The following is a 15,000-nucleotide window of genomic DNA, read 5'->3' on the forward strand; positions in this document are numbered from 1 at the left end:
TAACAAAATATTGAACATGTCTTCAGATAAGAGATAATGAGTCTATAGTAAATAAGATTGTAAAGATATACGGAAATAGATTTCTCAAAAATATTCATCAATTTTCTATAATTTTCGTTTAAATATTTTGGTTTTAGTCAACTGTAAATTTCTCTCTCTCTCTCTCTCTCTCTCTCTCTCTCTCTCTCTCTCTCTCTCTCTCTCTCTCTCTCTCTCTCTCTCTTTTGGATTATTCTATAGTCGTTACTTCTCTCGTAGTTTGTCTATTTCCTTATTTCCTTTCCTCACTGGGCTGTTTTTCCCTGTTGAAGCCATTTGGGCTTGTAGCATCCTGATTTTACAACTAGGGTTGTAGCTTAGCTTGTAATAACACTACTACTACTACTACTATTACTACTACTAATAATAATAATAAGTGTACTCTATATATATACATACATACATATATATATATATATATATATATATATATATATATATATATATATATATATATACACACACATATATATATATATATATATATGTATGTATGTATATGTATATATATACATATATATATATATATATATATATATATATATATATATATATATATATATATATATGTGTGTGTGTGTGTGTGTGTGTGTGTGTGTTTGTAATAAAATATTCTTACTTGTTCTCACCTTAAATTACAGAAATAATTATTATAATACATAAATCCTGTACTTTTCATTTCAATTATCATGTTTTGTTTTCTTTCCTTTTGTTTACTTTTTTGCGCGAACTGCCATTATCTGGATCAGGGTTGCCAGGTTTTCTGAATGAGAAAAGGCCAACTTCTAATCACCAGCAGCTTTAAAAGGCCAACCCACTAGTAGAAAAGGCCAAATATATAGTATTTAAGGCCCACCTTTTCTTTCATGATATTCCTAAAGGCAAAGCCATTTTTAAAAAGGCCAAATTTGAGGTATTTTGAACGGAAAAAAAAGGCCGACCTGGCAACCCTGATCTGGATAGCGGCCTTGCGCGGTGTCGATGATCCTTGCTATTGCGCAGTCTTACAACTGTCATTTAAACGCGTAATAAGCTTAACCTTTCCGCGTATTTACCGTTTAATGACTGTCATTACTTCGAATTCGTGCGTAATTCTTGCTTTCTCGACAGGAACTACATCGTAATAAGCCCTGTCATACGAGTAAATGACGTTATTAATGAAATGCGTAAAGAGTTGGGTTGAAATGTGACTGTGGTATTGTATAAAAACAAATAAATGGTTGAAATAAATATTAATTATTTAATTAATTATTTAACTTATTAAATATTTGGTTATAATATAGTAAGGAATAATAATACTGTAGTTTTTCCCGATATAATGTTTTGTAAGAAGATAATTAATAATACTACAATTGTTATAATAATAATTGTTATGATATATTATTTGTTATAACAGAGAATAAATATTTTTACAATTATAATTCAGAGTATTTTGAGACAAGTGAATACACACACACACACACACACACACACACACACACACACACATATATATATATATATATATATATATATATATATATATATATATATATGTATATATATATGTGTGTGTGTGTATACATATATATGTATATGTATATATATATATATATATATATATATATATATATATATATATATATATATATACATACATATATATATATATATATATATATATATATATATATATATATATATATATATATATATATGTATGTATATATATATATATATATATATATATATATATATATATATATATATATATATATATATATATAGAGTAACTTATTATTATTATTATTATTATTGTTATTATTATTATTATTATTATTATTATTATTATTATTATTATTATTAGTAGTAGTAGTAGTAGTAGTGTTATTACAAGCTAAGCTACAACCCTAGTTCGAAAATCAGGATGCTACAAGCCCAAAGGGCTCCAACAGTGGAAAAACAACCCAGTGAGGAAAGGAAATAAGGAAATAGACAAACTATGAGAGAAGTAACGACTATTGAATAATTCAAGAGAGAGAGAGAGAGAGAGAGAGAGAGAGAGAGAGAGAGAGAGAGAGAGAGAGATGAGTGGAAATTTACATTTGACTAAAACCAACATATTTAAACGAAAATTATAGAAATTTGATGTATATTTTTGAGAAATATACTTCCGTCTATCTTTACAATCTTATTTACTTTAGACTCATTATCTCTTATCTGAAGATATGTTCAATATTTTGTTAAGATTGAAGACACTAAGCATATGGGAATTATTATTATTATTATTTGTATACATGATTGAAATTTCAATAATGAAATATCACTTTGCTCAACATATAACTTATTATTATTATTATTATTATAATTATTATTATTATTATTACTTGCTAAGCTACAACCCTATTTGGAAAATCAGGATGCTATAAACCCTAAGGCTTCAACATGGAAAATATCCCAGTGAGGAAAGGGAATAGGGAAATAGAATAGTGTACCCTCAAGCAAGAGAACTCTACACCAAGACAGTGGAAGACCATGGTACAGAAGCTATGGCACTACCCAAGACTAGAGAACAATGGTTGTAATCTGGAGAGTCCTTCTCTAGTAATAAGAAGGAAGTGTGAACCATGTCCTAGAAATAAGAAGGAAGTGTGAACAATGTCCTACATAGGAGAGGGAAGTGTGAACAATGTCCTAGAAAGGAGAAGGAAGTGTGAACAATGTCCTAGAAATAAGAAGGAAGTGTGAACAATGTCCTTGAATTAAGAAGGAAGTGTGAACAATGTCCTTGAATTAAGAAGGAAGTGTGAACAATGTCCTAGTAATAAGAAGGAAGTGTGAACAATGTCCTAGAAATAAGAAGGAAGTGTGAACAATATCCTTGAAATAAGAAGGAAGTGTGAACAATGTTCTAGTAATAAAAAGGAAGTGTGAACAATGTCATAAAAATAAGAAGGAAGTGTGAACAATATCCTAGAAATAATAAGGAAGTGTGAACAATGTCCTAGAAATAAGAAGGAAGTGTGAACCATGTCCTAGTAATAAGAAGGAAGTGTGAACAATGTTCTAGAAATAAGAACGAAGTGTGAACAATATCCTAGAAATAAGAAGGAAGTGTGAACAATGTCCTAGAAATAAGAAGGAAGTGTGAACAATGTCCTTGAAATAAGAAGGAAGTGTGAACAATGTCCTTGAAATAAGAAGGAAGTGTGAACAATGTCCTTGAAATAAGAAGGAAGTGTGAACAATGTCCTTGAAATGAGAAGGAAGTGTGAACAATGTCCTAGAAATAAGAAGGAAGTGTGAACAATGTCCTAGAAATAAGAAGGAAGTGTGAACAATATCACAGTAATAAGAAGGAAGTGTGAACAATGTCCTAGAAAGAAGAAGGAAGTGTGAACAATGACCTAGAAAGGAGAAGGAAGTGTGAACAATGTTCTTCTGTTTTCATAATTTGAACAATTCAAAACAACAAATATATATATATATATATATATATATATATATATATATATATATATATATATATATATATATATATATATATATATATATATATATATATATATCGAATACTCAAAATTTTAATTAAAAACGTTCCCATGTCTTGCCTACCTTTTCAATCTGAAACGCTCAACGAGTTTGTAAACAATGGACAATCTTCTGTTTCCTTTAACGTTTTCACATATATATTCACCCCAATCACCCTCACTATTCAATTCAAACTAATCTCCAATGTTTCGTTAATCATCATCGGAAGTATCATTAGCCAAATCGAAAGGATGGTTTAATTAGCGGAGGATTAGAAATTGCCAATCAACTTTGACGGGTTCAACCTTCCGCGAAATTCACTGCTACTTCTTGATTGGTTGATGTAATTTATGACGTAATTTATGACGTCATAGTTTTTATATCATACTGCTTGCTGATTGGTTAATCTGATCAATGACATAAGATAGGGAAAATAGTGTATTTATTTCCTTGTTTTCTTTCCTCACTGGGCTATTTTTTCCCTGCTGGAGCCCTTGGACTTAGAGCGTCTTGCTTTTCTAACTAGGTATAAGCCCAAGGGCCCCAAAGGGGGAAAAATAGCCCAGTGAAGAAAGGAAATAAGGAAATAAACTACAAGATAAGTAGTGAACAATAAAAATAACATATTTTAAGAACATAAACAACATTTAAATAGATCTTTCATAGATAAACTATAAGGAGAGAAGAGAGAGAGAGAGAGAGAGAGAGAGAGAGAGAGAGAGAGAGAGAGAGAGAGAGAGAGAGAGAGAGAGGATAAACATATCAGAATTCGGGTCCTAAGCAGGAAGCTTCAACGGGTTCAAACTAGTTAGCCGTTGAAGAGGAGAGAGAGAGAGAGAGAGAGAGAGAGAGAGAGAGAGAGAGAGAGAGCGAGAGAGAGAGAGAGGGTTGGTCAAGGACACCACGTGAAGCGTGTTGATTCACTATTGTTTAGCTGAAGTGTGAACTGAAGCGGAAAGAATAAACAATGAAGTTTGTGTGTGAGTGTGTTTGTTTGTGAACAGCTTCCTGTCCACAATCTTAATCGTAGATTAATGAAACTTTCAGGGATTAACTGTTACGTAAAAACCTGGAAATCATCAAAATTTGGAAGGTCAAGGTCAAAGGTCAGGGTCAGGGTCAAGGAAAATGTCCAATTCATGTCATCAGCCATAAGTTTGGACATCGTTGTCACAGAGACTTCAAACTTGGTTCATATTAACTGTTATATAAAAATCTAGACATGACTAAATTTTGAAAGGTCAAGGTCAAAGGTCAAGGTCAGGGTCAAGGAAAATGTCCAATTCACGTCATCAGCCATAAGTTTGGACATCGTTGTCACAGAGACTTCAAACTTGGTTCATATTAACTGTTATATAAAAATCTAGACCTGACTAAATTTTGGAAGGTCAAGGTCAAAGGTTAAGGTCAGGGTCAAGGAAAATGTCCAATTCACGTCATCAGCCATAAGTTTAGACATCGTTGTCACAGAGACTTCAAACTTGGTTCATATTAACTGTTATATAAAAATCTAGACATGACTAAATTTTGGAAGGTCAAGGTCAAAGGTTAAGGTCACGGTCAAGGAAAATGTCCTTGTAATCAGCCATAAGTTTGGACATCGTTGTCACAGAGACTTCAAACTTGGTTCATATTTGAGTGTATGAAAATCAACGCCAATTATTACATGTTCAGGTCAAAGGTCAAGGTCGAGCTAAAGGTCGAGAAATAATCTGCAGCGGCGGAGGTCTGCTCTCTACCTATGAGACTATAGATTGCATCCTTTACATTCAGATCTTACCGGACAATTCTACTTTCCTTTTTTCCTTTCCTCACTGGGCTATTTATCCCTATTGGAGCATTTAGGCTTATAGCATCCCACGTTTCCAACTAGGGTTGTAGCTTAGCTAATAATAATAATAATAATAACCCAAAAATGGTAAAAAAGTGTTGTAAAAATAAAATAAAATATTTTTGACCTAATTAATTCTATTGTTCTGGCCACAAGAATGTAAAATTCAATATCAAAGGGCTATTGTAGTATTGTATTGTGGCTAAAAAAAATACAATATCAACTATTGTATCGTTTCAATATTATATATTATATATTTCTTTAAATACAACGAACATATAACACAATTAATTTGAACATTAGTACTAGGCTAGAACTTAAGTTAAAAAATCAATTTGAACAACATTCAAGAGAAAATTACTATTAAAACCATAAATATTTTCAAATATAGATTTTGAAATACGTCTTTTTTTCATTCATACATTAGGTAATATAACTCCAAAATTATATAATATCTTAGTAGGCCTATATGTAAATTAAATTTTTATATTTACGTCTTTTTAAAAATTGATGTTTTTTTATTAATCCTATAATGGATGTAGTGTTATCTTTACATTTTAATTAATTCACGGTATAGTCAAGATGCTTTTAAACAAACAAATATGCTTTATATCAAGATGCTTTTAAGCAAACAAATATGCTTTATATAAAGATGCTTTTAAACAAACAAATATGCTTTATATAAAGATGCTTTTAAGCAAACAAATATGCTTTATATAAAGATGCTTTTAAACAAACAAATATGCTTTATATAAAGATGCTTTTAAACAAACAGATATGCTTTATATCAAGATGCTTTTAAACAAATAAATATGCTTTATATAAAGATGCTTTTAAACAAACAAATATGCTTTATATCAAGATGCTTTTAAACAAACAAATATGCTTTATATAAAGATGCTTTTAAACAAACAAACATGCTTTATACAATAATATTCAGAATTGATTTTGAATATATGGTGCTCTAACATCAGCCTACGTTACAATTCATATTGATTTAATCAAGATAATAATCAGAATATTAATTAATTATTTAAGTATAAATATAATATAATAACTATAAATAGCTATATAGAAATGCTAAGCATATAATAGACCATTTATAGACAAACTGTCTAACTGCTTCGCTCTGAAACTGGAGGAAATAATAAAAAAATAAACAAAACAGCTTCGAAAAGTTCAAGGATTATCAAAATAAGGAAACCATGACGTCATTATTTCCGTCAGCCAATCAGAAAGCAGCTTCGAAAAAGCTCAAGAATTACCAAAAGTTCGACATATATAACATTTTCCGTTTGAATAACGCTTGAAAATTTAAATAGCATTACTGAAGGACGAATTTTGATTTTAGAGCCATTTATTTTTGAGTTTAAAATTTCCTTTAATAGTTTTTTGTTTTGTTTTTTTCTATTTATTCCACCGATAAAATCAACCAATCAGCAAGCATCATAATAAAGAAAACTATGACGTCATTATTTCCGTCAGCCAATCAGAAAGCAGCTTCGAAAAGCGTAAGGGTTATCAAAAGTTCGACATATATAACATTTCCGTTTGAATAACGCTTGAAATTCAAATAGCATTACTGAAGGACGAATTTTGATTTGAGAGCCATTTATTTTTAAGTTTAAAATTTCCTTTAAAATAGTTTTTTTTTTCCATTTATGCCACCGATTAAATCAACCAATCAGCAAGCATTATAATAAAGGAAACTATGACGTCATTATTTCCGTCAGCCAATCAGAAAGTAGCTTCGAAAAGCGTAAGGGTTATCAAAAGTTCGACATATATAACATTTCCGTTTGAATAACGCTTGGAACTTTAAATAGCAATACTGAAGGACGAGTATTGATATTGGCGCCATTTATTTTCAAGTTTAAAATTTCTTTAAAAGTTTTTTTGTTTTGTTTTATGCCACAAAAGTGTTTTTTTTTCTATTTATGCCACCGATTAAACCAACCAATCAGCAAGCATCATAATAAGGAAACCATGACGTCATCATTTCCGTCAGCCAATCAGAAAGCAGCACTTAGTAGAGCGGCGGGAAGCGAAGTCAGCGGACGATTCAATCCGCCTTCGTCGGCTTAGTGATTTTTAATCGTCCGATAATTAAACCATCCTTACGATATGGGTAACGATACTTCCGGTGATGATTAACGATACATTGAAGATTAGTTTGATTTACATAGTGAGTGTGATCGAGGTGAATATGTAAGTGAAAACGTTAACGGGAGCTGAAGATCGTCCATTGTTTACATCGTGAAGACAAACGTTTGGAATGATGTCGGAAGGAAGAGGTAGGCAAGACATAGAAACGTTTTTGATTGAAATTCTTTGTAATTTTGTTTGTATTTGTTATTTTGAATTGTAATTGTAAGGTAAACACAGATATTATTGGTATGTTTATTCTTTGTAATTTTGTTTATGTATTTTGTTATTTTGAACTGTAATTGTAAGGTAAACACAGATATAATTGGTATATTTAATAATTGAATATATGGTAAGGATTATTATCCAAGATTTCATGGAGTAATAATTAAGGAAATTTGTATATTTAATATTTTAATCGTAGAAACGTAATTCAAATTTGTATATTTAACATTTAAATCGTAGAAACGTAATTCAAATTTGTATATTTAACATTTCAATCGTAGAAACGTAATTCAAATTTGTATATTTAACATTTCAATCGTAGAAACGTAATTCAAATTTGTATATTTAACATTTAAATCGTAGAAACGTAATTCAAATTTGTATATTTAATATTTTAATCGTAGAAACGTAATTCAAATTTGTATATTTAATATTTTAATCGTAGAAACGTAATTCAAATTTGTATATTTAATATTTTAATCGTAGAAACGTAATTCAAATATTAATATGTTGGCCTAACTACTATTTAAATTTCAATATATATTAAGATACATTCTCAGTTATTCATATATATTTAAGTTTTGTTCATCGCTTAAATTACGGAAAAACAAAATTATTTCCGGGGAAAATAATTAATATTTCATTGATTACATATATTTTTTTTACTAAAATAAGTCAATTACAAACTTATAATACTAGGATTGTATGCTTTTTTATATCAAATTATTTACATAAATTATATGTCAGAAATCGTGTGTGTGTGTGTGTGTGTGTGTGTGTGTGTGTGTGTGTGTGTGTGTGTGTGTGTGTGTGTTTAAGGGTAGCACCAACATCTTATTAAACATATGAGTTATAGTGCAGTAATCAATATAGTCCTAGAAATCGTTAGCCAAGTACTATACCATTCAGCCATTGTGTCCACAGTATTGGATTTCATTTAAACCTAACACAGCATTCACAATTCCTTCTTGTCCTATTTCACACTTCTTCTTACTTGTCCTAGTTCACACTTCCTTCTTACTTGTCCTATTTCACACTTCCTTCTTACTTGTCCTATTTCACACTTCCTTCTTACTTGTCCTAGTTCACACTTCCTTATTTCTAGGATATTATTCACAATTCCTCATTTCTAGGACACTTCCTAATTATTAATAATTTTTTATATTTCCTTCCTATTTCCTAGCTAGGGTTCACACCTATATCTTTTCACAGGCTTTTGCCCACAATTTTCTTTTCTAGAATACTTAAGGGGTATTTTAACTTTGGCTCATTCCATGATAGGAAACTTAAGGGGTATTTTAACTTTTGCTCATTCTATGCTAAGAGACTTAAGGGGTATTTTAACTTTTGCTCATTCTATGCTAAGAAACTTAAGGGGTATTTTAACTTTTGCTCATTCTATGCTAAGAAACTTAAGGGGTATTTTAACTTTAGCTCATTCTATGCTAGGGATACGACTAGGTCCTGTACTCGGAGGAGGAGCCACTAGTCTTGGGAGGTTTCAACATCTCCCTCCCTCGAGGGAGGTACTTTTCAGTTTATGTTTTTTTAAACTGTCGCAAAGCTTTCTGAATTTTGATACTAACCTTGTGGCAACTCAGGTACCATATCCTTGAATAAAATCATATACTTCACTGATGCTTTTAGACAGTTTAAAAGAGCATCAACTGAAAAGTACCTCCTTGAGTGAGGGAGATGTTGAAACGTCCTGAGACTAGCTCCTCCTCTGAAGATATAAGTGTGAACACTGTGTAGGAAATAGAAAGGAGTTATTAAAACTGGTTAGTAATTAGGAACACTGGCCTGGAAATGAGTAGGATGTGTGAACACTGGTCAGCCAGTAAGCAGGGTATGTATACAATGGCCTTGAAATAGAATGTATGGATGAACCCTGGCCAAGGAATTAGATGGAATTGTGAACAATATCCTAGAAACGAGAAGGAAGTGTGAACAACGGACTACAAGAAGGAATTCTGTATGCTGTGTCAAGTTAAAATGAAATTCAATATAATGTCGACATCATGGCTGAATGGTACAGTATTTGGCTAACGATTTCTAGGTTTTAGCACAAAGCCTGCCACTGTAATAGTTTTACCGTATGTAGAAATGCACTCGTTGCTACTTTAACCAATTCATGATCAGGAGACGGTTGCCACATGGATGAGTGGGGTACAAATCCTGTAGGATCTAGGATCTGAAGTTTCCCAAGGGGGGAATACAGAACCCAGTTTTTGCCTGTGAACCTTTCCAGACATACATGTGTGTATTGTCAATGTTGCTAGTTCCAACTATGGCCCAAAAAATGGGGGGGGGGGGGGGGGGGGGGGAGGTTGTATTGTAACTGACTTCGCCTCTTCGAACCGTTTGAAGAGTAGGTTCGACAACCTGGTTCGACGAACCACTCGACCTTGAGAAATTTCAAATTTTTATCCTGTTAAATCGCTTGGTGGCAACCTTGCTGAGGTTGGCAAGCCAGTCTCCTCATATTCTTTGAAGATGTAAGGGTAGAGGAGACTCTTTAGCTATGGTAGCCATCTCTTCTAGGAGAAGGACACCCCAAAACCAAACAATTGTTCTCTAATCTCGGGTAGTGCCATAGCCTCTGTACCATGGTTTTCCACTGTCTAGGGTTAGAGTTCTCTTGCTTGAGGGTACACTCTGGCACATTAATCTATATTGTTTCTCTTCTTGTTAATTTGAAGTTTTAAGGTTTACATATGAAAGGTTTATTTTAATGTTATTGTTCTTAAACTTCTCTCGTAGTTTATTTCCTTATTTCCATTCCTCACTGGGCTATTTTCCTTATTGGAGCCCTTGGGCTTATAGCAGCTTGTTTTTCCAATCAGGGTTGTAGCTTAGCAAGTGATAATAATAATAATAATAATAATACTTTCAGCAATATTATTTTAAATAACAAAGAAATTTGAGACAAAAATTATGATAAGAGTTTTCATAAACCGATTATTTTTCCCTTGCAATATTGACTATGTTCTTTGTAGTGGTTTAAATATGTGATTATCTTGATTATCTTTGTGTTTTATCTATTCATGAAAATGAAGTATCTCTCTTTACCAGGAACATGAAATGTAATATAGGCCTAACAAGGAAGGATTGAGTTGGCTCGTCGTAGGCTTAGATTTTTTAATAACTATTTTCCAATCAACAAATTCGTTGAGTCTTTCCATGTTATAGGCTTACTGTTATGGGGAAACAGATATACGAACATACAGAAGAGAGAGAGAGAGAGAGAGAGAGAGAGAGAGAGAGAGAGAGAGATTCAGTTGTTTTTCTTTAAAGTGAAAACATCAAATATTTGTTTTTCTTTATAATTTTCCACGGAAGAAAACGATAGGCTTTGCCTTGATCTCAACCCATGTCTATAGGCCTTTAAGCCTTGATCTTGACCAAGGTCTATACACCTTGATTGCTATATAGGCCTTTAAGCCTTGACCTTGACCAAGGTCTATACACCTTGATTGCTATATAGGCCTTTAAGCCTTGATCTTGACCAAGGTCTATATACCTTGATTGCTACCACTATGTATAACTATAGGCTTAAGTCACAACCACTACCATCGATTGGGTTTACCGTAGGCCTATAAACAAATATTAATAAATCTATAATCTTAGGATCAGCAAAGCTGCACTAGTCAGGGCCCATACTAGGTTGGTTTGCCCAAACCCCAGACATGAATAGAGACATGTCTGAGGTTTTTGTTATGCAGTGGACTAGAAACGGCTGCATTTCTTGTTGTTGTTGTTGTTGTTGTTTAATAAGTGGGGTCATTCGCCTTATACTAGATGTTGCTCTTATATCAGAGGGTTTTAGGTAGGCCCAGGACCCTGGGTAGGCCAATACCTGCTACCTTGCAGGGCTAGTTTTTCTAGAATCTTCCAGAACATTCCAGTCTTTATCTTGAGTGAGAGCCGGCATTGTGTGGCGGTATCCATGTTTGGGTGAATAAGCCAGTTTTATCTGGGCTTCTTGAGAGAGAGAGAGAGAGAGAGAGAGAGAGAGAGAGAGCTAGCTCCCCACCATCACCAATTTGCAGTGGTCAACGTGGTGATGAAAACTGGCCAAACCCCAGACATTGATAAAGACTTGTCTGAGGCCTTTGTCCTGCAGTGAACTAGAAATGGCTGTATTTGTTGTTGTTGTTGTTGTTGTTTAATAATTGGGTTCATTCGCCTTATACTAGATGTTGCTGTTATATCAGAGTATTATATATATATATATATATATATCTATATATATAATATATATATATATATATATATAAATATATATATATATATATATATATATCTATATATATATATATATATATATAGTCTTTACATAGACGAAACAATAAAATGTGTGGACTATTATAGCGAACATATAACTTTATTAATAATTTCATAAGTTTCCAATATGGATATTAATATAGGCGTTAATCAGCTATCGTTATAGAAGTTTTACTCTACGATTCAACCAACACTTCCTAATCTCATCAAGGATTTGCAACAAATAAAAATGTAGTTTATTATCTTGATAATAAACATACGCGAATGATTTATATATATTTTTATATATATATATATATATTATATTTACGTATAATAAGTTTCTCTGTTATTTAGATAATTGTTTTTTATAGTTGAGTGACTTATATCTCTTTCCTGGTTTTTATTTATTTTTATATAACAGCTGATTTTTGTAGTTCTTGTTGAGTGAATGTAAGTTATTCCTAAGTCATCACGTATTCTCTCTCTCTCTCTCTCTCTCTCTCTCTCTCACTATATATATGTATAAACATACACATATATAACTCTCTCTCTCTCTCTCTCTATATATATATATATATATATATGCATATATATGTATATATATGTATATATATACACATATATAAACCACATAGAAAAATATAATATTAAGTCTCTCTCTCTCTCTCTCTCTCTCTCTCTCTCTCTCTCTCTCTCACGTATTGGTATAATAGCTGGGGGAGATTTTAATATATTTCAATATGTTTTTTTTAATTATAAATTCCCTAGTCCTTAGCATAGAATTTAACAATGGGAAAATTATGGAAAAATTAGCTTCTTTTTGGACATATTAATTTCTCTTCCTCTTGTATTGTTAAAGTTTTTTATAGTTTATATAGGAAATTTTTATTTTTAATGTTGATACTGTTCTTAAAATATTTTATTTTTCCTTGTTTCCTTTCCTCACTGGGCTATTTTCCTGGTTTGGGGCCCCTGGGCTTATAGCATCCTGCTTTTCCAATTAAGGTTGTAGCTTAGCAAGTAATGATGATGATAATATTAATGTCTATCAAAATAAAAGACAAAGATTAAAGGTTTAAAGGCTGCTCATGAATGGCAGAGGTGAGGGATAGTAACATTGCCCTATCAAGCAGGACAATGCCCTAGAGACTGACCATATATACATATCAGTGCCCAAGCCCCCTCCCCACCCAAACTAGTACCAATGAGGGCCAGGCAATGGCCACTGATGACTCAGCAGGTATCCCTATAGGCTCTTTAAAACCCCGCTATCCTTAACTCGCAAGGATGGTGAGATTACAGCGACCAAAGGAACTAATGGGCTTGAGCGGGGTTCGAACCCGTCTATGAGTGGCCTCCCTGGTTCCAGCGCCCAAATTAAATCACCCAAATTGATTAAATCTATTTGATATCAAATGAAATCATATTTAGGTTCGTTGAAGCATTCCTTGCCAATGCAATGTTCTGTTATTAACCCCTCTCTCTCTTCCTCCCTATCCCCCTCAACATTTCACTCTCCCTCAACATCTCACTCTCCCTCTACCTCTCCCTCCACCTCTTCCTTTCTATCTCCCTCTCCCTCCCCCTCTCCCTCAACATCTCACTCTCCCTCTACCTTTCTCTGTCAACATTTCCCTCTCCCTCTGCCTCCACCTCTCCCTCCCCCTCTCTGTCAACATTTCCCTCTCCCTCTGCCTCCACCTCTCCCTCCCCCTCTTCCTCTCCCTCTACCTCTCCCTCCACCTCTCCCTCAACCTTCTCCCTCCCCCTCTCTGTCAACATTTCACTCCCCCTCTCCTTCTCCCTCCACCTCTCCTTCCCCTTCTCCCTTTACCTCTCCCTCTCCCTCTACCTCTACCTCTACCTCCACCTCTCCCTCCCCTCTCTGTCAACATTTCACTCTCCATCTACCTCTCCCTCTCCCTCCCCCTCTCCCTCTCCCTCCACCCTTTCCCTCTCCCTCCCCCTCTCCATCAACATCTCACTCTCCTCTCCCTCTCTCTCTCCCCCTCCACCTCTCCCTCTCCCTCTCCCTCCACCTTCACCTCTCCCTCCCCCTCCACCTTTCCCTCACCCTCTCCCTCTCCCTCTCCCTCTCCCTCCACCTCTCCCCTCCCCCTCTCCCTCTCCCTAGGATTCTGTAGGCCGAGGGACTCTTGGTTTTATCAGCGTGACCAACAGAATGTCACGTAGGCCTCCGGTTCAGTTGACACACTTCTGTAACGTTACAAGAAGTTATGACACAACACAAGAGTTTATTCAATGTTGGTTATAAAAGTATAAGGGCCAGTTTGCTCTCTCTCTCTCTCTCTCTCTCTCTCTCTCTCTCTTTGTGGCCTTTATTTTCAAAATTTTCTGTACATTAATCTCTTTGCAAATAGTTTAACATTTTTATATGCTCAGTTCTCTCTCTCTCTCTCTCTCTCTCTCTCTCTCTCTCTCTGGCCTTTATTTCTTAACTTTTATTTATGCTTATATCTGTTCAAATAGATTAACTTTTTTGCATTGTCAGTATATTTCTCTCTCTCTCTCTCTCTCTCTCTCTCTCTCTCTGTGGTCTATTTCTAAACTCTGTCCAAATAGGTTAACATTTTTACATGGTCAATGTACTCTCTCTCTCTCTCTCTCTCTCTCTCTCTCTCTCTCTTTGTGGTCTATTTCCAAACTCTGTCCAAATAGGTTAACTTTTTTGCATGGTTAATGTACTCTCTCTCTCTCTCTCTCTCTCTCTCTCTCTCTCTCTCTATTTGTGGTCTATTTCTAAACTCTGTTCAAGTAGGTTAAACTTTTTTGCATGGTCAATGTACTCTCTCTCTCTCTCTCTCTCTCTCTCTCTCTGTGGTCTATTTCTAAACTCTATCCAAATAGGTTAACTTTTTTGCATGGTTAATGTATTCTCTCTCTCTCTCTCTCTCTCTCTCTCTCTCTCTCTCTGGCCTTTATTTCTTAACTTTTATTTATGCTTATATCTGTCCAAATAG

The 15,000-nt window shown here is 33.7% G+C and overlaps 1 protein-coding gene across 1 annotated transcript; it reads left to right on the plus strand.

Moving 5' to 3' along the window:
- Window positions 1-11,699: 11,699 nt before the first annotated feature.
- On the plus strand, window positions 11,700-14,212 carry LOC137635835 (uncharacterized). Its single transcript, XM_068368271.1, has 2 exons — window positions 11,700-11,707; window positions 13,462-14,212. Exons 1-2 carry the CDS (start codon window positions 11,700-11,702, stop codon window positions 14,210-14,212), a joined length of 759 nt encoding a protein of 252 aa, XP_068224372.1.
- The last annotated feature ends 788 nt before the right edge of the window (window positions 14,213-15,000 follow it).

Source organism: Palaemon carinicauda, unplaced genomic scaffold (genome assembly GCF_036898095.1).
Source record: "Palaemon carinicauda isolate YSFRI2023 unplaced genomic scaffold, ASM3689809v2 scaffold1825, whole genome shotgun sequence".
Lineage (NCBI taxonomy): Eukaryota > Metazoa > Arthropoda > Malacostraca > Decapoda > Palaemonidae > Palaemon > Palaemon carinicauda.